Source organism: Filicampus tigris, chromosome 6, assembly GCF_054856515.1.
Source record: "Filicampus tigris isolate MCC_2025a chromosome 6, RoL_Ftig_1.0, whole genome shotgun sequence".
Taxonomy (NCBI): Eukaryota; Metazoa; Chordata; class Actinopteri; order Syngnathiformes; family Syngnathidae; genus Filicampus; species Filicampus tigris.
In genome coordinates, this window is record NC_141222.1 from 12,293,673 (window position 1) to 12,317,083 (window position 23,411).

Sequence of the window (23,411 nt, forward strand, 5' to 3'; positions counted from 1 at the left end):
TGGGTATTAAGTTGTTCAAAGATGTACAGTCAAGAACCTTAAATCATGCAGGATTACACACAACCTTCAAGAGCAAATCGGCCGGGCAATTTGCTGTCCAGAGTTGTTAAGTTTTCTGGCTCAGGTGATTCAATCTGAAGCTTCCTGTGCGCTGACTCGGGCACTTTTGTCTTGGTCATGTGTATAACGCTTAACTCACAGAAAACACTTCACGATTTTAGTCCACCATCGGCCTCTCTGCAGGTGCAAAGGTTAAACTGGAACAGAGGCAAGTTTGAATTACATTCCCGATAAATTGTATTTGTGAATTCTGATCTTGAAGTAAATTGTTTTTTTAACATTTGAAAGAAAAAGCCATATATTTTGTATTGCAATCCAAATTACCTTTATCCTGTGTAGTGGTATGGAAAGATTAGTTGCATATTTAATGACATATTATGAAATATATAAATTCCAAATTAATAAAGCACACCTGAATTAAAAGATATATGAAGTGTTTTATTATATAAAAAAGGGGCTAAAAACTAAACAAAAAATAAAAACAGAAATATGTTTTAGTCTACATTACCTTTTAATGTGCTTGTTTTAATGATTAAGTAATCACATTCAACACTGCATTAAATAGTAGGCTGTCTCTCTCAAATTACATTTTAAAAATAGCACTAAAAGACCCTTATTTCACATCTGCTTCACTTAATTTTTAATTATTTATTATTTATTAATATATGATTACATATTTAGTGCATAACTACCCTAGATGTATTTCTCGTATCGATAAGTAAGCAAAGACTGTGTGTGCGCGTGCGTGTGTGTGCATGTGTGTGTGATCCCAGCTGTGTGTGAGGTTTTGCTTTTTGTTTTCCTGAAAAATAATTAGTTTGCTTCACCTGATGCTGTCTCTGCTTTATTATTGTCAGTTGGCCAAAGCACACAAGTGAAAACCAACCCCAATGAGCCCATGGGACAGATTTCTGTGACTCACAACTGATTTGTCATGATGAATCTAGCTTTAATAAGAACATTTTAGGCTGCTGACATTGTGAAAAAAAAAAATCCTAAAATAAAACAGTAAAAATTCTCACTTGAATGCAGCATGTCTGGCTGTCTGCTAAAAGCCATATTAATAATTACATCCTGTACATGTGTCCACCACCTCCATCATAGCTGAGCCTCAGCTGAGTAAGCACAGTATAGAAATCCAATAATCATTTTTGAATGGGCCCAGAAGGCCCCAAACATGCAACCTTGACCTTGGAAAGCACTTGGTCCACCTCCAAAAAGGGTCTCGTGTTGCTCATATGACTGGCCACAGGTCAGAGGAGAGAGCAGCACCATGAAATGAATCCGCTCAGCATGGCTCCTCTTGATTAGAGCTGACACACTGGAGCTCCGTGGGCTCCCCGGTGCTCCTCGGGAGCAATGAACCAACGCAACTCAACACACCTAGGTGTTAAAATCTCAGGCAAGCATGTTAATGTGGATAATGTGCCTTTCAAACGGAACTGTTCGTTAGTGTGTTGCGTGTAGTTTGGCAAAAAAAGCTATGTGATCCTTCTTGCATTGTTGCTTGTGACAGCAATTTTTGTAGATTTTTATCATCTTGTCTGAGATGGAATTTGGTTAATCATGCTATAACAGACCATATTCACGTGCTATATTAAGTTAATGGTATACTGTATGTCGAAATTCCAATGATATTGGGAGATTGTGTAAAATGTAAATGAAAAACAAAACACAAACATTAGTCTTTTCAATCTAATCTATTCAATTGCATACACTAGAGAGACACCACATAGTTACTTTTAGTATTTAGTGGTAACATAGGGATCTAAAGTAGGCATTCCCAGACATTTTCATTGATCTCTTTTATCTAGTGCTTAAGTGTCTTCATTAGGGTTGAAGGTAAACTGGAGCCTATGCCAGCTGACATTTGGTGAGAAGCTCCTGGTCTTATTTGTTGAGCAGAATCTGTATTAAGTAGTTACACTGTGTGATATTCCCAAACACTATCAGCCAAAAAAGTAAAAAAAAAAGGAAATGTGGTTCATGTGTTACATAATGATTAACGTATACATTAAGCTAATAGAACACAACCTCATTACAACAAACATGGCTAAAAATGCCCTCCCTTAAGTGAACTTGTGTCTGCAAGATGGTCAGTAAAATATTTTACACCGTTTTAGTTTGACAGTCAGTCCCCCATTAAAAACTGACTTGGGACTAGTGATGTGCTGTGAGCTTTGGGGCTTGAGAGGTCTGACTCATTGCTCCATTTTGCCAAGGATTAACACAAAATTTATAGCACCTCAAGTGGGACAGAGAGAGACGCAAACGCTATAGCAGAGCAAGAGTGCAGTGTGTTTTCTAATTTCAAATCAGTGAAAGGGTATATTGCAGCGTGTCTTACCTTCAAAATGAAATCTTTTGGCCTGCCCATCCGGACAAAAATTCTTATTGGCTTTTATTCTAAAAGATCTTTTAGTTTCACAAAGGACACATTATAGAAAATTTGAGGTCACGTTGCTACTTTGTGTGGCTGCACATTTTGTACATACAAGAAACTGTCATTGTTTGTGTCACATTTGAAAAATGTGGATGTTATCCTTTACACTGCCTCTACACATTTTTTTCCTCACATTTCATGATTTATTGCAGTAATGCTGCTTGTGGATGATGACATACTGAGTAGCTATGGATATTATGGTTGTGCATAGTTGGCTATACCTACAATGGCAACAATTTCCAAAACAACAAGTGAAATCAGAGCAAGGAAGATTTTTCAGATTTAATTTCATGTGACTTTATTGCAAAAGGGGTTTGAGTATGATAGCTAAAATACTGTTTCTTGGTTTACATACAAAATACAAATGCTAATATATGACATATGTTAATAAAATATGTCAAAAGCAGGTTACAAAGATTTCAGTTATTTCACATTTTCTTGGTGTCCAAATGACATGCCCCACTTATTTTTGCATACCAACAAGTAAATGCAAAACAGCTTTGAAAAAAAAAAAGAAATACACAAAGTGTCATTACAAACATGCATTGTGATAATGATATATTGCAATTGTTAAGAAAATCCTTGATGTTTGTTTAATACAGTATATTAGTAATTATTCTTTATAGTATTAGCAACACCTATGCTTTTTTTATGTAGGAGTATTTTCAACCCAAACATATTTTTTTCAAGAATATTTTCTATGCAGGCCCACTAGTTGAAACAGGGCTTTTTGATTAATATTGCGTTTATGGAATATAGCAAAATCCACCCATTTTTTGCCATCTAAGGGAGCCACTTGTTGTCGACTGAAAATGACATCACAGTTGCTCAGGGCTCAGGTAACGACCCATCACAGCTCACCTGTTTTCTGAAGCTGAACCATGATTGGTCGTTCGTTACCTGAGCCCTGAACTTCTGTGATGTCATTTTCAGTGGACAGAAGTGACAAAATAGCCGGCTACTGAGATGGTTAAAAACGGGTGGATTAACTCTATTTCCACAAATGCAATATTAATCAGAATGACTTGTTTCAACTGGTGGGCCTACATAGAACATATTCTTGAAAAAAATATGCTTGGGTTGACTTTCTCTTTAAAATAAGCACCAATATGAACATATGGAGGTGCTCACATTACCTCTAATATTGATATATTGTTACGGCATTGTGGAGTCATTCTTCTCCATTTGTCTAATGAATTGATTCAGCATTGTGGTGAGGAATTAGCTCGACATGAAATTATGGGCCGTTCATATTTATAAGACTTATATGAATGCTTGTTGCACTGCTGGCTGCCACCAAATTGGATTAGAGCCTGTTAGCAAGCAGCCTGCCAATTGTCAAGCACAACAAATAAAGTTAACAAAGACCACAACCACCACTTCCATATTATGAGAATAGTTAAGCAGAGAAAGTCTACGGGGTACAGGGAGTGTCCTAATAGAAAGCACATGTTGATCGCTTGGATCACAAGCCGCGGTTTTTGTTCTGCTTTGCCTCATAGGCTGTGCTGACACTAAATATAAATAGTAAGGGTTTTAAAAGCTAATCAAGTGTTTGGTGTGGCTGGGCTGAAATATGTCTCCAATCATTGCACAATAATATTGACTTTAATTCTCAATTTGTTGGACGGATCAAAACAAGATGTAACAGTAAAATCCTTAGAGGAGACATCACCACTGTTGAATGAATGAAAGCAGAGAGAACAAAAACAATTGGAGGACAGGATTTAATTGACTTTGCTGACTTTTAACATTAACATTGTAGAAAAATATCATTCTTCTGGTGCAAGAAAATGTTTCATACAGTTTTGTCATGAATGATTACAAATTGTATTCATAAACTAATGGATGAAACCGGGATTTTGTTTTTGTTTGTGACATTCTAGCCTTCATTTATTGTAGGTTGCATTCAAAAATCATTCATTAGGCATATACACAATATAAAAATAAAAACTGTAACACTAACAAGACATATTTGATAATAAAGTGGCTCAAATATATTTATTTTCGTGTAATAAAAGATAAATCAACGTTCTCTTTGCAATCATGAACATTCCCTTTTTTGACATTTCAGCTGTTTGATATACTATCCCCACCAAAAATATGCATATGAGAATACTGCAGTCAACTTGCTCTAATGTTTTGAGTCAGTCATGTAAAAACAGAAAAACTCTCTCTAAACAGATATGGAATTCTGATCTTACTGCGGAGGTTCCATATTGTTGCCTGTTGCACTGAATAAATATTTGGTCTCTAAAGTATACTGATATGTTCAATCAGTAAAAACTGCATTAACACACAATACATACACCAAAACTGCATTTTTTGCATTTTCTTCATCACCTTTCTCTGCACTGGATGCCCTTTACGTAAACTTATGTCATCAGACCATTAAGAGATGCTCCCAAAAATGAAGACATGAACTGATTATAGCTTTGCATGAACTAAACAGTACAAACCTTATGAATAAAAATGTTTCCGAAGTTTAAAATGAATATGTAGCACCACATGATCAGTGCTTGTTAGTAGCACGTTTGTCACCCCTAAAAAATAGGGTTGAAAAATAGTGCCACCTTCACATACATAAGTCAGAAAATCAGAATATATACAGTATACTTACTGGATCATTTACATTCTTGATCATAGCACAAATCAAACATTTCAAAAGACGTTGTGAGAGTTGTGTTATGACCTGCCAATAAAGATGATACCAATTATAATTCCTTTGAGGATTTGAATGTTTAAAGGACACTTGATTTAAGGCGGCGGGCACATTCATTATCCAAAAGGCTTTTCAGACAGAAAGTTCAAAATGCCTTTTTGTACGCACACATATTGTCATTTGAGCTGATCAGCCAGCACTCATTCAAACACAAGTGACGTTATCTTGCATCCATTGTCCCAAGACAGGCTTTAATTGCACTTGGTGCTACCGTGGAGGGTTGGGGAGTGGGGGTGGCACTCTGTGGATGCCCAGAGAGGCCTGTGGCGGGTGGCACAGATTGGCGGTGAAGTGCTTCTTGTGCAAGCAGTCCAGAGAGGTGGACGGTTACATACAGCGTGTTTACATACATCCGTAGCAGTGGTAAGGAGGTACACAGGTTGGACCTGAGGGTGCTCGACCTGATAGAAAACATCCCTCGGACTTAGTTCTTCTTGTTGTTGCGTCTTCTCGACTTCTTCACCCTGCGCACACATTTGGAAACATGTTTACTGGCGAATAAGTTCTCCCTTCTTTTGCATCCCTTCTTTCCTAAGAATTTGCCTTCACAATTGCGTGACTGTCGTCGTCAAATATTGTGGACACATTGCTGTGTGCCCATGACTTCTCTTTCAGATATCTTACAGATTATATCAATTGCACTGCAATTAGGGCTTTTATATTTAATAGACTGTAGTGATTCAACTAATAATGCACATTCATTTGTATTCTGCACGTCTTCCACTCCAACAGATAAAAGACGCCTCCATTTTGATCCTAAAAAAAACAATAGCCTACATGACTATAGACTGATACCACTTTGTGTCAGGCTCGACATTATGTTCACACAAAACACTGCCTATACAGCATGTGACAGACAGTACACAGAACATATAAAATTGTATTCTATTATTGCAATTTCATTTTATATACTCAAAATGAGCACCTTCACAGACATCTGTTGCTCTCTGCTATTGAACAAGAGGAAATGTGGTGAACAAATCACCATGGTTAAGCATTTCTCTAATTTAGCGGTCCCCGACCTTTTTAAGCCTGAGAGCTACTCTTAATGAGTGTGAAGGGCGACCAGTTTGATACCTACTTCTGAAATAACACGTTTCCTCAAATTAGCTTTAATCATGTATTATGATGTAATTAATGGAATTGTATATTTATGTGAATCGAGTTAATAATTTCTCAATAATTATCAATGACTTCACAAGGTAATAAACCAACAAATATCAATATGCAAGACAAGTGTTTACATTTTTGAATGATCATTTCTACATCATTCCCAGGAAATCACAACGCCTCATCACTGGTGAGCCATTTTTAGAACAGGCCCGCAGGCCACGTTGGTGACCCCTACTCTAACTGTTTTGAAAGGACAACACAGCGTTCGCGTAAAATGTATACGATTAGTTGTTCTCCTTTAAATAGCATTCATGTTTATGAGGTGCATGATTTTTTTTTCCTTACAGGCAATGTACAGTAGACCTAGAAGTCATCTAACATGAAAAGAGTGATGATGATGAAGTGCAGCCATGTGCCTTACAAGGGGGCTAAAAAAACGCTGTCCTTTATTCATGTGTGTGTGTTTCGCATATGTGCGGTGTGGATGTATCACCGCGTTTCATATCACATTTTGTGTTTTAGATTACCTAGTTTACCATAGTTATAACAACATTGATGTAATGTGATGCATTTGAGTTCGGACTACCAGGTGGAGTTAGAAATTGTTGATATGACTTGTATTATGAAAACATGTGAAGTGCACTAATAAAAATAAATAATAAACATCTGTTCCCACGCTGGGGCACAATCTTCTCATCGGACACCCTGGGAAATGTTATGGTTGATATTCGCAACATGTGATGCCAAACATGTACAGTCTCATGTAGAGACATTAAAAGTCGGCAGCAGAAATTCCCTCAGCAATTCCTTGCAGCAACCAAGCCAAAATAACTCTCCCTGTTAAATTAGCACCACGTTTTCTTCTTTCAGTTCAAAACAGTTGAGAAGGGAGTATGCTGCTCATAATGATTTAGAGGGCAAGGAACCGGATTTGGTTCACTTAACTTAAAGATAGTGTGAAGTGAATTCAGAGATTTGTTTCTCGACACATTATACATGTTTGAAGATACTTGATGAAAACGGGCAAAGATTGAGAACTATGTAGTACTCAATTTTTGAGATAAAGTTTTTGAGCCAAAAATCTTTACAAGAATATCTTCTTTGCAGCCCGACTATTCTAAACACGACATTCTGATCGATCTTGCGTTGAAAAGAAAATCTTGGGGTTGACTTCCCCTCCAAAAATAAAATAAAGACATTTAATACAAAGTACATAAATAAAATATAGCTATATAACTAAAATCAAAAATTGAGGTGAGCAGCAAAATCCACCCGTTTTTAGCCATCTCAGGGGGCGGCCGTTTTTTCACTTGTTGTCGACTGAAAATGACATCACAGTTGCTCAGGTCTCAGGTAACGACCAATCACAGGTCACCTAATTTCTGAATTTGATCTAGTAACATTCGCAAGCTGGACGGTGATTAGTGAAATTCATGCACAAATCGTAACTTATACATCCACATGAATGGTTTGTCTTCTCATCGTGAGTGTGAAGAGTGTTTCAAGAACCAGATATGCAGCCTGGCAATAATCTCTAGTACGACACTTTAGGAGGGTTTTCATTATGAGGAATGTGTACTGTACGTTTTAACAACATGGCTTGTTAAAATGTGAATGTTCTGCCACTGTTATTAGACTTCGTAAACTTTCCTCCCCCAGTGTTGCCCCCCGGCCACAGCAACTCACAACAATTAGTGGTGATCATTGTGCGGAGAATGCATTTAAAAGTCCATTTGACATAGTTTTGCGTTAAAGTATATTAAGTGCGGCGTGTGAGCTGATGATGATGAACGCACTGAAGATGCCTGCGATGCTCAGGCGCAAGGTTATGAGAAAGGAAGAAGCAGGCGCACCACAGGCAGATTTATCACCCATTTTAACTTCATGTACATCATTTCACACATGATAATTCAGGCTGCTTACATCAACCAAGTCATTTCTTTCGCCTGAGTAATTACCAGCAAGACAGTAAAGCAGAAATTTGTAACAGTGGTTCATTTGTACTACGCAGGCTCTAAATTACAATTATTCACGTCTGTCTTTGTCAGTGTTGCTCGAGCTCACTCAGAGAGAAGGAGAGAGAGTTTTTTTTTTCTTACTTGTTTATGGCGTTCTTTAAGTACTGCTGCAGCCACTTGGTTTCTGGGTTGATGCAAACTTCCCTGTTGCTCTTCAGCTTAGCACTGTGGGATGAAGACAAGGAGGATTTGATTATTAGTGTTGCTTTCAGACAGGGATGAGTTGCAGCTTTGACTGCAGGTTAGTTTGCAGGACCCTGCAATAAATGATAACTGATTTCTATCAACTTTGCAGAGTGGAATGTGTATAGTGGGGGGGAAAAAATCATACAATTTGGATATAGAATAACTGTTATTTTAGATTATCCTCCATGAACCGGAATTTAGCCTGCCAACCAGCAAACAAAAACAAAAACGTTTTTTCCTTTTGATATCGTAGGAATTCATTTTATTTTTATTTTTAGTTTGGAGCCATTGGCTGCACCCCAGAATAAAAACCTATATGTCCCCGCCATATTTCATTATCTTCCATCAACCAGGATATGTCCCGCTAATTAAAACAGACAGACAATTTAGTATAAATATTGTGTTCTCCATAAGTAGGCCTGTATGTGCTCCATTGAGAGACTTTCTCTTCCGGAAAATGGCTGAATGGATGGATGTCTACTTTCGTGACATGATGTAAGATCAGGGAAGAATGTTTATGTTCCATTCAACTTTGACCCACAAAAAGGCCTCCTTCAGTTAGTTCTCCACTTCAAGTGGCGCTTCAAGTTTATGTGTGAGGCAATATGTTTTTGATGTCCTATATAAATCAGGTTTATTGTTGACACGAATTCAACACTGCATTGTCCAGGGAGCATCCTCTGCCTATAAAGTTGCAATGAAACCAAAAGAGAAACATTTTAAAAGCTTCTTTGGCAAGATCAAATCAAAGAGTTGGAACACTGAGATGCAGTGATGTGACGACAAATGTATGTAAATGCACAATACGGACCGTTTGTCTCTGGACAGTCAAAAGTGGGAGTTATGCGTGCTCTTTTTCACTTCAATGCACATTCATTATTCCCAATAGGATAATAAATATCATATAGTCAAGTGATAAAAGGTAAAGCTAATGACCTTCTGCTGCGTAAACGCTTAAAGGATTATGTGCTGGTTCTGGACATTTTTAGCTTATCTCTATCTTATAAATCACAACAATATCTTTTAGTGCGCTCGGAATAATGGCACCACTACATCTTACTCACATTGTGTAAAAAGTGTTGTGACCTCATTGTCTCTTAAGGGAAAACAAGGATTCTTCGTTAGATGACAATTCATGAGACTTTTTACTACTTAGACTCATATAATGAAAACGGAGAAGCACCTGAGCTAAGCCCTAAGAAGCCCAGCACGTCCTCCAACACATGTGAGCTGCAAATGTAATGCTCATTGAGCATGACAGGTTGTCAACCCCTGGCCAGCTGTGAGAAATTAACACTCTTCTGTTTCCACGGGAGAGCAGCTGCAGTAGAGAGAGTGAGAGCGAGGACCATGTTCATCTAGCTCTGTTTTCGTGACTGGCACAAACTTGGCATGGTATGCGGCATAAATCTACGCAGAGACGTGTTGGACTGTGTGTTGGCAATTTCACAGAAATCCAGGCAAGCCAAGGTGTTAAAAAGGGCAGGTTGCACCGCTGTGGGCGTGAACACAGCTGACATCATTTGCCACCAATCCAACACAATCTCGCAAAATGCTCTTTTTCAAATACCCAGAAGTTGGTCTAGCCCACCTCCGTGCAGAGTTGAACCGCGCCACATGCTAGACTCTCACTTGCATGAAAATAGAGACCTCTTTTTCTAAATGAAGTGGATAATCAAAACAGAATATCTATTTCTCTAGTGCTTGCTCTCATTAGTGTTTCAGATGAGTTGGAACCTATCCCAGATGACTTTAGGAGAGAGGCGGGTAAAACCGGTAACTGGTCGCTAGCCAATCGACAAACAAGAATTCACACTCATATTCTCACCTATGGACGATAGCAGGATTTGTATACTGTAATGAAATCCAAGAAGAATCAGTAGAATAACATGATGCTTTGAAATGAAATGTTTATAATAAAAAATGGAAAAGGCCACGTAGTCCAACAATTATATTTTTTGGGGACTCAATCTGAAACACAATCCATGACTTATTGCTGGTCGACCTCCGATTTGTTGTGATTTGGAAAAAAATCTCAAAAGAAGTCAACATTAATAATATTCTGTTACAATACATTATTAACTCTACCTTTAATGAACTTATTAAATTTAACCTTTACGACCTACCACTTGTCACCTTTAAAATCGCAATATGTTTTTATTATTTTAGCCTATTTTATGTTGCATACCACACAAACAAAACAGAAGACACACACACACACACACAGGCAAAGTAAAGATGTCAGAAGGAAAGGGATGCGCAAACATTAGAGAGCTGTTTGTATTTTGAGGTGACACTGTATTTCAATGAATCCTATAAAGGACGTTTGCATTTGATTGCTTTCATACTTATTACTTTCCAAATTGTTGTACACGATATTACGAATTTGAAGGAAAGTATGCAGGTTGCCACTTCCCACCAGTTGTACTCAGACTTGAAGGTGTGCAAGCAGATCAAAAAACTTCTGTCACATTGTAGTTTCAGAAACAAAACATTGATAATAAGCCTTAATCTCCTGCCTGTTTGTGTGATATCGCACAGAGTCGAAAACATCTGTGCACATTTGTTTGATGTAAACTTTGAGTTTGGTGAGTCCTTTTGATCTGACCGGTGGTTCATTTGAACTGTGATTGAAGCGAATGATTAGCGGATACAAATTAGGGTTATTTTAGACACTCTTGTCCGAGAATACTCGAGTAAAATTTTTTTATGCTTCAAAAGAAGAAAAAGGGACCTTTGTTTGCAATTAAAAGAACCAAAGGACGCATTTAAGATCTCTATCATCATAAAGATATATATTAATATTTACATTCTCCCACAAGCCGCGGTCTTAAGAAAATGAATCCCCGGTAATTATTTCCCTTTTTATTATTTCATTTTTATTTTTGTGAAAGTGTGTGCTTTAACTTTTATTACTTACCAAATCACCTTCAAATGAAGGCAAAAGAGAGAAATCTTTTTTCTATCTTGATGTATTTGAACCAATATTGTTATTTTATATAGTATAACTGTATATATATTTTGTTACTATTATTGCTTCTTTTAATGTATAAATATTTGCACGTATTGAACATGGATTTCAAGACAAGTTAATGGTTGTGGACTGATATTATTGTTGGGATATAAATGTGTTCCTAGTGTAATTACCATTGTTGTGGTTACAGTGTGTGTGTGTGTGCGTTTGCTCATGAGTGATGGAAACATTTCAAAATATTTAGGTGCAGATTTGGAACAGCACAAGTCGGGGGCACCCGGCACGGCTCCTAACGTGTGTGTCACACCTCTGTGGCAAAAGGTCATGTGTGAGAGTTAGCATGAGGGGAGTGTTTCCCCTGCTTCCATATCTCCGTCACACTGCTCCACAAATGAAACACCCCAAGTCGCTTGAACCGGCCACCTTCTGTGTTCCTCACCTCACACGAGCAAATGGCATCTCCACTTTAAAGAGACCCCGAGCATCCAGTCCTTCAAACCAACATGCCAGGAGCTCCGTAACTGAATCTGTGTTTACTTTCTCTCTCTTCTTCCCCTCCTCTTCTTTTATTAGGGGTGGCAGGTCCATCCGCTGGGGACCTCCATCCTGTTTTTGATGCGCCCTCCTCCGTCCTGTTTATCTGTCTGCTAGTCTGGCCCGGCAACTCGGAGCTTCACCTCTAATTGACTTGGCTGGAGTTCCACAAGCAGCAGGTAGTAATTACTTCACAGCAAGTTAATACCAACAGCATGCTGGGATGAGTGGGCAAAGAGTTGTGGGGGTCATACTGGGGAGCACGGTGGGACACTGCTGGGCGGGGGGGGGGGTCACAGAGGAGTATAATGTTACTTCAATGTGCTTTCATGTGTCTCAATGGAGATATCAGAGGAGCGAGCTGTATTTCCCCTCTCGCCTCGCCTAAATGACTTCTTGACTCCTCTGGGCTGCTCGCATCTCTCCGTGTCCCTTTGCGCCCTTTTGCTATTCATTCACGCTCCAAGCAGTCACAAGTCACCCCCTCCTCATTTGGCAGCCTTTTCGCCTTTTGGCTGTGAGGCTTCTGCCACCTGATTTTCTATAGAAAACTAATGAATGAGGCTTTTGAGTTAATGTGTTCCAGGCCAGTGACATTATACTCAGCCTTGCTGTGCGGTCGGAGGCGGCAGATAAAAAAAAAAAAAAAAAAAAAAGAAAATGGAAAAGGGACACGGGGGGGTCAACAGAAACACAAAGGTAATCACTTTGACTCTTAATTATTGCTTCCTTTGCAAAACATAAAGAGCCCCCTCGAGCTTTGGCCGTCACTTCGTTCCTCATTCGCAGCGCAACAAATTCATTTGGATAATTTTAACATTGTACAAAAAATTAAACTTCAATAAGTAGCGTTGTAATATTACACATTAACAGTGTGCGCTGCTTGTCAATAACACATAAAGCAATGCACAACGATTGCTACTTTTCAGGTCTCGTTGCATCTACCCCAGAGCTGGGCGTTCCGTTTATCTGACGGACCGGCCCGTTTTTTCTGCCACTGATGGATGCCCGTTTTGTTGACAGTTTACAAACGACGGAAACATTTTTGAAAATAGACTGATTAAGAAGAAAGTCAAAGTTTAGTCGGACCCGCCGATGTTTAAAAATAGGCCCAAGGCGGATACAATATTTTTCCCCCCCGGAAAAAAAGGCAAATTACGGACGACGGAATGGGACACACGCTGCAGTCGGATGACGAATAATGGACACTCAATTTTTTTGTAAAATGCACAGCTCTAACCTGCACTGTAGAAATGTCTAAAGTTTCCTATGAAAATTGAATTTGTTGAATGTGAATATATTTCAAAGGTTGAGCCAGATAATTGATTTTTCTAATGAGTTTATATTTAGAAAATATGATGTCCTAACTAACATTTAATTTTGGATTTGAAATTCTGAAACTTCTAATTTTGATTAGCTATATATCTTTTGTGATATATACAGGCAGATACACGCAGACGCGCACACACACTCTTCTGCCTGACTTGGGTGCAGGCAGCTTGGGCTCAAGGTCGGCGACCAATCCAGGGTGAGGCCCGTTTTTCACTTGAATATAAACTCAAGCTCATTTCAACCCTGAACAAGGAAAGCGCACCAGAAAATTGATGGATGGATAAATGGCTAGGCCTATTCAGTATATCACCCTTCCTTCCATCCATACATCCGTTTTCTATAGCAATTGTTCTCTCATTAGGTTCGTGTTTGAGCAGCTGCCTATCCCAGTTGACATTGGGAGAAAGGCGGCGTACAACCTGGATTGGTCTCCAGTCAATCACAGTATTTCAAATTTCATTACATTTAATCATACATTATTTTCCCACATCTTCGCAGGACATTGTTTGGCAGGACTCAAGTTCAATGAATGTTCCTCACATATTTTGAAAACCAAAACGTAAGCTGTAAAAGTTGCTGTCCTATTAAACGTGCGACTGCAGTACGTATGTCTGTACATACATGACAAGTATTCCTGCATTTCCCTTGTTTGGTTTGTCACACTTGTCGATCTAAAAACAACAAAAACAAAAGCGCTGCTTTTCTGTTAGCGTGTACAAAAACTTTGTACCACTTGGCAACTTGTGATTTACGCCTCGCGTGTGGAATTTATATATTCCAGCTTGTCAGAGCCCAGCCAAGTATTTTACGTTCACACGTGAAAATCAAATCAAAGTAATGAATAAAACATGTTGTTTGTTTTGTTGCCTAGCTACTTGAACCTTTTCCTTAGACCAAAACTACAGATCAATGGACGCTGTACTAGACAACCTTGACGCGATTTAAATGTCACTAATATTTGGCAAAGAAAGTTTCTGTATCTTCCTGAAATACTCAAAACAGGCAAACCATCGGCAGACATTTATTTGAGGTGCTAATCTTTTCTTTGTACTCACATGACTTGGAAGGGGCAGTTGGGTGTGTGGAGAAACTTGAGCTCTTTGATGGAGCGCTGGGGAACCGTGTTGAGAGTAGAACGACACCAGCACCTTTCCACCAGACTGATGGGCTTTGCTGCAAACACACCAAAGAGAAAATTATATGTCCGATTAATACAAAACTAGAGAACTCACATCTTCTTTTTAGGCAATCGAGAGCCACTTTGTTTGGCATGCCCCTAATAAGAAAATATACACATTATTTACAATACATATGATTGAACCAGTATGATTCATCTTTCCATGCATTCATACTATGACAAAAAGAGGATGACGAAAAAATTCATGACACTACTCAGTGAAAGATCAAATGTAATGTCGAATTATAAGGAATTAATCTCTTGAAAGGGGACGCGATTACATCCCTGACTTCCCTCATTGGATGTGATAAAAGCGTGTTAAATCTACTGTCACATCTTTCCAAAGCATGGGAACATACAAGTTTATCTGCAATTGCTCTCGACAACATGTTCATTAAAAAGAGATTAGTCCCTTTTTGACCACTTTCGTTTTTCCCCCACACACAGACCACAGAATTTTAGCTTTTCAGTCAGAACGTATTCAGCCTGACCACTCTCTCAATAAAGGCTCCTCAACACACAATTTCTAATGTTGCCCTCTTTCATAAAAGAGCCCTCTGCAACTCCCACAGCCTCAGTGGAAATCACCCTAAGTACATTCTTAAAATGATTACAAATCACCCGTGTGCCACCAGCATGCAGGCTCGTGGGGCCCCGTGCACTATTGCAGATGCAAGCTGATAACGCCAAACATCAAAGTATGATACGCGCATTCCATAATTCAGCTTGCGGATTGGTCCAAAATGATGGCTCTCAAAATGCCCCGCAAGGATTTTCCTGTTGACACAATTCAATATCAAATGCGCCACCACAAATGGCAAAGACCCAAGTAATATCAGCCGATGCCCCTTTCTAATGCAAACGAGGGGATCATTATGCAGCACGCAGCGCTGGCACCCGAAGCGAGCATCCACTGCTATCACCAGCGTGTTGTTTATCCCCAATTAGAAACTAATTAAAAGAAAGCAAAGAGAAAAGCCAAATGCACACAAGTCTTTAATATGCAATGTGGAGGTGCTTGCAGGGCAGAAACAACAAGCTTTACATAAGCGCAGGCCAGGCGGCTCGACAGTCTGACTTGACACCTGGCAAGGAACATAAGGAGACACTAAAGTGGGCCAACAAAGTTGATAACATGCAGTGTTGTTAGATGACCATTTGTTGTTCGATAAAAGAAAAAAACATCTCGCATATACCAGTTTTATGCGAAAAGATAAAAAAAAAAATTGTGTTAGGAAATAATTGAGAGATACCATTCTTTTGATCGGTGTTGTACTTGCTCCAAATACACATCGCTTATTTTATTATATACAGCATATGTTTTAATTTATTTAAACCAACAATCATGCATTTTAAACTTTTAAATAACAACAACAATAATAATACAAATAATACTACTACTAATAATAATACTACTACTACTACTAATAATAATAATGCGAAAAGTACCCCAATTGACCATCAAAATTCAGAAGTTTAATTTAGAAAAACATTTTACATTTGAGGTTCTGAGATATTTTTCAGGCATGTCAGCCATTTAGAAATAATCATTATGAGAATACCAAATGCAGTATTACAAAGAAAAATGTCAGGACCTCAGCGCCCAAACTAACAAAGAAAAGGTCTTCAAATGTAGTCAGTAAAACGATAATAGCCATGTAAGACTGAGCTATTCCGACTCACCGGTACTTGTAGGTCCATGTGTGACCACGGCCAACAGAAGCATCAGTGGCAGCAGTTTGATGTCCATGTTGGTGCTCGCTCAAGCTGCTCCGTCTGCTACACTCCAAGGCACGACTGAGGCCGCCAGCGTTGTATTGTGTTAAAACCTCACATAAGAGGGGGAGAGAGAGAGAGTGAGGGGAAGGAGGGAGACCCACTTTCTCAGAAGGGGGAGGGCAGAGGGGGTGTCCCAGCATGGGAGGAGAAGAGGTGAGAGTAAAGCAGGAGGAGAAGAAGGAGGAGGGAGCAATGCCAAGTTAGGAGAGACTTCCTCACTTGTAAAAATTTGGCACAGAGTCAAGTAGAAAGTCTGGGGGAAAATCTTTTTCTGACTTTTTTTCCCCCTTTCGGTCCATGCGTCAACCCCCGCTGGTTCAATTTGCACTACTCCCCCCCAAAAAAATCTATTTTGCTCCTTGGCTGAAATCAAAATGGGCCTAAAATGCATGACAACCTTTACAGGTGAATTTAATCTGACCTTCTTTAACCTTTTGAATGTACATATCCAGCGGTTCAATGTTTCAGGGCTTCTTGCACAATAGCAGGTATTTCTTCCATGAATCGAAAGCTCTTTTTATGCCTTTCTGTGACTCTTCCAGTCTCTCTGTTGCAACCTTCCCTGTGACAACCTCCTGTTTCAAGCCTTGCAATGATGACAAGGTAGTGTGGGATCAGTCGTCAGATGTCGTGTTGGTTGATGATGTTGGTTGAAATGTTTTTCATCTTTGTTAGTGGTTCCCATCTATGGAAATGAAGTATCAGTATTTTTTCTAACGTTGTACTTACGATATACAGTATAGGTTATGATAATAAACGATCCTGCGTAATGATAGAATACGTGTGTTGTAATGTACTGTATTAATTAGTATGACCATTTCTGGTTATTTAGCATATATCTAACATAGTGTTGTGTATTTAATTTCTTCATTTTTTCCCTTGATTTCTATGTTGTGGCTGTGTTCAGAATTAACCAATCACATTTAAACCTAAAGTATGTTAATTGACACTCAGCACACATTTGCCATTAAAAAAAAGGTTTTCCTATCAAATCTTGAGTCATGTTAATTTCTCCCTTTTATATTGTAAAGTACTTTGAGTCTCCTCACCATCTGCCACACACACTTTTGGGTGACTTCCCTCCTGAGCTCCCCGCTGTTGGACTAACATTGCTGCATATCAGCTGAGTGTGACAATTCTCCCTCTCTCTCTCTCTCTGTCTCTCTCCCACTACTGTCTCGCTCGATGGAAAGTTTGCATATACTGTACTGAAATTGAAATGCAAATGCTGGAGCTTTGGCTTATTTAAGAGGATAATAATGACCAAAGCGTTACCTAGTGTGCTTGTTGGATGACGAACAAATGCTAACTGGAAACCATTACACTTCTGTCTAGTGCTCAGGGGTTCTTTATATAAGGCTAGTGAGACCCATTTCATGAAAATACAATGGCCTACTTTTCCATTTTTCGTTTTCAGTGGGACCTCAAAGACCGCCATCATTAAAGCTTTATTAACTGTGCAGGCAGTGTTTAAGTTGCATGCTTTTTACATTGTTAATATATATTTATCGGCCTAAAAACAGCACACAATTAACATTAATAACATTCTTAAATTTAATGACAAATGGTGATGATGTAACTTCATGTCATTTCATTATCACACATGTAAAAATAATATAAACCCTCAAAAGCAAACACAATAAAACAAAACACTCAAATTCAATAATAAAGGTAATGGCAGATGTTGGAGTTTTACTGCTTTGTTAGTGACGCTGCTTACTTTTTCTCTCTGTTAAGTCTGGTGCCCTTTGTTGGTAAACGTATTAAAAAGAAAAAAAAAGTTTTTTAATTTAATTTTTAAATGTAATTGTTAATTATATGCAATGAATGGATTGAATCAATTCATATTAAAACTGGAAGTAAGCGAAACAAAACTCTTAACCACACTACATGAGAGTGTGATTGTGTCTCTACATGTCCATTAACATGCACATTATATGCATATGTGTCATTCCCTGTCGTTCTCTGCTGGAACTGAAACAAGTCTTCGTGCCAGAACATGACGCCCCTTTAGCACCCCATCCCTCCATTCACCCCCACCAGCACCACCATGTCCAATAAAACCGTACAAGCGTTTAAGAGTGGTTGTGGATTCATACACCAAACCTTTTGACAGGCCTGTGCTGCGGTGGTGAAGGAGTAGTGGCAGGTCCTGTTATAAGTCATAAACATGAGAGGGTGTTTACAGTTAGCCAAAGTGGGGTGCACTAAAACTGCCACCAAGAGGAGAGAGATCCAACTGAGCTGCCAGGAGGCAAACTCTAAATGAGCTGGCTTGAATTGACTTCCTCTAATGACACAAACAACATTTTAGTGTTTTATGGCCCATGTAAACAAGCTGAGAAACAACACAACATTTAGCCATTAAGACTACAGGCCTCTATCGCAATACAATAATCATTTATTACCTCTGCCAAGGAGGTGTGGGTTTGCCCGTTTATTTGTTTCTATGCAACTTTGACTCTAAGGGCCCTATTTTCGTGCTGAGCGCAGGTCTAGCGCGAAGCACAGTCTAACTATGCGCATGGGTGAGGTTTTCTTTGTTTTGGTATTTTGCTAAACTGCACAGGTGGAATTGGGCGTAATGGGGCATTTGCACCTTTGTGCGCTGTTCTGGGACAGAAGTAGTCTTTTCCCACCCAATTATCTAATTTGCATAAACATCAGGGCGGTTCGATTGCAGTGCGCCCGAGTTCGCCATGCTTGACATTGCGGAAAGAGGTACAGATTCGCTGGGGTCGGTGCATGATATTGGCAGGTAAACTGCAAGATCTCCCCTTGCTGATGATGTAGTCGACTGTGCAAGTGACATGGGCAATTAGAGACCGCCTTTTATCCCCAATTGTGTGTCCATGTATCACCCCTCTCTCTCTGCAATAGTGACGGGGGTGCTATTAAAATAATTTTAAGATGACAGCGATTAGAATTTGTTGAATGAATTGATTTCTACAATGACACATTGTCCCAAACAGGTAGGGCTGACCGAATAATTTAAGGATTTTGATTTGGCATCTTTTGACATTAAAACATTATCATCAAAGAAAGGATGAAACAACCGGCCGCCAAGAATATATCAAGATGATGGGCCCCAGGGATGACCTGCTTAGTGAAAGCCTCAGGCAAAAGTAACCCAGTAAGGAGAAGGAGCCAGATGGACTGACATGGAAAGACAAGCCAGTACATGGCATGCGCCACCGACAAATTGAAGAAGAACAACATACATTACAAGAGTTATGGTGTGAGTTGATTGACAAAAGAAATGTGGAGTTAGAGTATACTAAAAGCATCCGTTTAATAGCATGTGTGCTTATACACTGGCTGCACTCTATATAAATCCGCTGGTCAATGATTTGCTTTTGGGCCACACGCAGCAAGAGGATTCATTACCCAAACAGCTGTATAGCAGGCCAGACAATTACGCGATTCAGGTAATGTCAATGAACAATTTCTTGAGTATACATTATACAGTATTTAGGAAATATAATGGAGTAAAAGTGAGACTTATAAAAGAAATATGAATAATTAAGTAAAGTGCAGATGACAGGGCATTCAGACTTCCAGAAAATATGTAAAAGGAAGAAGATAGTAGAGCAGCGTTTCCAAACCTTTATTGAGTTAAAGCACATATTTCACACTGGAAAAATCTCACGGCACACCACTTAGCAAAACGATGTACAAAAAGTGGATAAACAGGTTAATTATATATCTCTGTCATCTATTGGAAGACCATTTAATTGTTTTGCCTCATTATATGTGGTTGGCATAGACAAATTAACAAAAATCATTTTTTATTAGAAAATAATTATGTTTCGTCAAAATAATTTATATTGGATGATTTCCCTCGACACACCTGATGATATTTCACGGCACACTAATGTGCCATGGCACACTCGTTGAGAATCACTGCAATAGAGAATAATTAGTAAAAGAAGAAGAAATAGAAGAAGCTAGTCAAACTGTTATCTTATCTGGTCACAAACTTTGCACACTTTCTTGTCATTTTTTCTTGTGGTGAACGACTTATGAGATTGCGTCCGATTGCTTCCTAATTGTTATCATTCCATTTCACCTCACAATCACAGCGTCTGTGGCTTGGCCAATATTGTTGCTGACCACACACGCAAAGATTTTGCAATCATAAATATTAAACAGGTTAAGAACCATTATAAAGCAGGTTGGGTAGGGGAAAAAAAAACACTCTATACGCCCCACACGAGAGAATCGGGCAGAATAATCGTTTAGATATTAGGCAAAAGGGCCTTTGCTGTATTCTGAAAGGAATTGGGGAAAAAAATTAAACTTCGGACGAAATATCAGCATGAGTGTACCTCGCTTAATGCAGCACCAAGATGAGTTCAAAGCCCAAACTGTCATTATTGTCAAGCTTATCACCACAATCCCGAGACTTGCATTGAGTGACTCTTCAGAAAAAAAGTCAAATTTCTTTTAGCCTCTCCATCCAGCACTAACATGTCACAGTGGCAAACACATTGGCTGGGAATGTGTTTCCACCGACCTGTGGGACAACACCGCCGCTTGTATTGCACGTGGGGTCAGGGTTCACTGTTTCATGTACCTGTGTAGGGTTACAGGCAATTGGGCTGCCTGGTCTTTGTTCTGGACCCGTCGTGATTGACAAGCGTGCACAATTGACTGCCTTGATGAAGGATATGATCGAGAGCAGACGAGTTTTCGGGCAGGGTGAGTGTTCTGTTTCAACTGTATGGCACTTACTACACTATCTACCATAAATACAATTTTAAAAGTCAGGTAAAGGCTAGACCTTGGACAATGACCAGTAGACATAAGATTTTTCAACTTTTCTGTGTGTATATCTGATTTCCTTCCTTTAGTCTATGAACTACTACAATGTTACTGTATATGATCTGGCTCTTTGCCCACTACAAGAAATCTCTGATCACGTGACAACTTGCAGTGACGGTGAACCTTCTGAGGTAGTAGAAAAACGATTTATTTTTCCTTTGTTGGAGCATTATGCAGTTCCCTGCCATGGTTGAAGTATTTTTGCCTTATAAATGAATCTTTAGCGTTAAAATCTGTGTAGAATAAACTAAAGTCCACTAACATAACATATGTTCTGCTGAAAAATGATGCCCTTTCAGCTAAAGATCATACGATACACATACTGCTGACTTTCATCACATCCTTCTTTCATCAGCGTGTATGATATAGCACTTAAAGCTGACTAACACAAACACAATATTAATTCCCTTCCATGTAAAAATGAACCCAAATAAACACAGACTAATCTTTGCAGTAATCTCACACAACAGCAGATCCCAGCTGTAAAGTTGTGATCTCTGTGAAGAGATTGCGCTGCAGTCTACGGTTTATTGTGTTTAAGTCTGCTGCTGAGTTGTGTTTTATGGTAGCAGGGCACATGAAGACTTTTCCTCCTCTGTGCTTAGATAAACAGTAGTTCACAATCACACTCGGGGCTGTCTAGGGCAAACATAACGTGCCATATAAACACACATTAATCAGCGTAGAAATTCTCCTGAGGGTTGTACATATCACTTATTTTCTTCATATATACTAAGAACAATGAGAGAAAAAAAATTGAAATGTGCAAGGTTGGTAGACATATGCCCCAAAAGATTTTCAGCTGTAATTGCAGAGTAAGCTGGCTCTCCAGTGTATCGACGAAAATGGGCTGAATACAAATGCACACCACATTTTTTCAGATGTTTATTTGCCTAAACTTTTGAACAGTACGTATGTAACATTTCCGTTCCACTTCACAATATTTGATATTTTGTGTTGGGTGATAATCAAATATCAATAAATAAACATCGAAATTGGGGGAAGGGATACTTTTTCAAGGCGCTGCATCTATACCAGTTTTAAAATTGTATCTATTTATTTTTTTTAAATATAATCATACAATTTTTCTGCCGTAGTGGACAGCTATTTAGAGTAAGCATGAACATAATACAGTTGATTTGTTTTATTCCTATCGAAGCTTCTAAAGTGCAAAGGTTATAAAAGTTTGGTTTTTGTACTGCCCATATGAAGAAGCTATGAAAGGCACCAGAGGGAATGATGAAGACATTTCCATCTGAATACGAATTTGGTCACATCCTGAATGTGTTTGAAGCAGTACACTCACCTAGTTTGTGGCTTCTAGTAGAAAGGCTTCTCATTGACTAATCCAGTTTAGCTGGTGCCCGCCTGTGGAGGAGAGAATCTGGCATCCCACCAAGTGCAACTCAATGGATGCTTTTCCAAACAAAAGCAAAAATGGCCACCCTCCACCTCTTCATCTGTCCTTGTACCCAGCTTGAAAAGCACATTGATTCCAGCTCCTTTTTACCATATATTTGTCAAGAGCGCGGTTTGCATTTGACCCTGTCGTCATGGTTTCAGGACCTGTGTAGGGCAGGACATGTGTTTACTGTATACTGTTGAGGTTTGCTGAGACAGGAGAAGGCTGCCTGGAGCATTGCTCCTCTTTTTGGTGGCACATTCAAGCGTGTGAGACGAGCAAGAAGCTCGCGGTTCTTTTCTCACAGGAGGCCATTTGAATGGATGGTCATCAAAACCCATTCTCTAATTGGATAAGATACACCATCAACGCTAAGCGACCAAGTGCATGGTTAAAAGCATATAAACATACATACACTGTATATAAATGCTTCGTTTTGTTTTTGATTGGATTTAGTGTACATTTTTGTTTTTATTTTACTATTATTATTATTTTTCACTATGTACTGTGAGTTTTTGTCAATGCAAGATTTTAAAAAAGTCACAAAGTATTGCGTAATATATTAAAGTAAACTAAACGACAATTCTCAAACGACTGTTTGACTTCAATATGGATTCAGAGCAATACATAAATAAATATGTTGAAAATGAACCCAGAAAGCACACGTATGATATTAACTGACAAAAATGAAGGACATTTTCGCTAGTTTCATTAGTAGTCAGTTTTATGAAGAAAAATATAGTTTCAGTTAGTTTCTGTTTAAAAAAAAAAATATATATATTTTGATAACAAAAATGTTTTTTAAATTTTAGTTGTTTTCATTAGTTTTCGTTAGCTATAATGTTTA

General features: G+C 38.8%; 1 protein-coding gene across 1 annotated transcript; it reads right to left on the reverse strand.

Annotated features, from left to right (window-relative positions):
- Window positions 1-2,784: 2,784 nt before the first annotated feature.
- On the reverse strand, window positions 2,785-16,362 carry cxcl12b (chemokine (C-X-C motif) ligand 12b (stromal cell-derived factor 1)). Its single transcript, XM_086034448.1, has 4 exons — window positions 16,243-16,362; window positions 14,438-14,555; window positions 8,438-8,521; window positions 2,785-5,689 (listed from the first exon to the last, which is right to left on the reverse strand). Exons 1-4 carry the CDS (start codon window positions 16,307-16,309, stop codon window positions 5,650-5,652), a joined length of 309 nt encoding a protein of 102 aa, XP_085890574.1. The 5' UTR covers window positions 16,310-16,362; the 3' UTR covers window positions 2,785-5,649.
- Between the last annotated feature and the right edge of the window lie 7,049 nt (window positions 16,363-23,411).

Coding starts and splice junctions, on each gene's coding strand:
- cxcl12b (XM_086034448.1), bottom strand. CDS start 16,309: ATGGACATCAAACTGCTGCCACTGATGCTTCTGTTGGCCGTGGTCACA. Junction 14,556..16,242: donor ACATGGACCTACAAGTACCG/GTGAGTCGGAAT, acceptor GTGTGTTTGCAG/CAAAGCCCATCAGTCTGGTG. Junction 8,522..14,437: donor AACTGCCCCTTCCAAGTCAT/GTGAGTACAAAG, acceptor TTCATCCCACAG/TGCTAAGCTGAAGAGCAACA.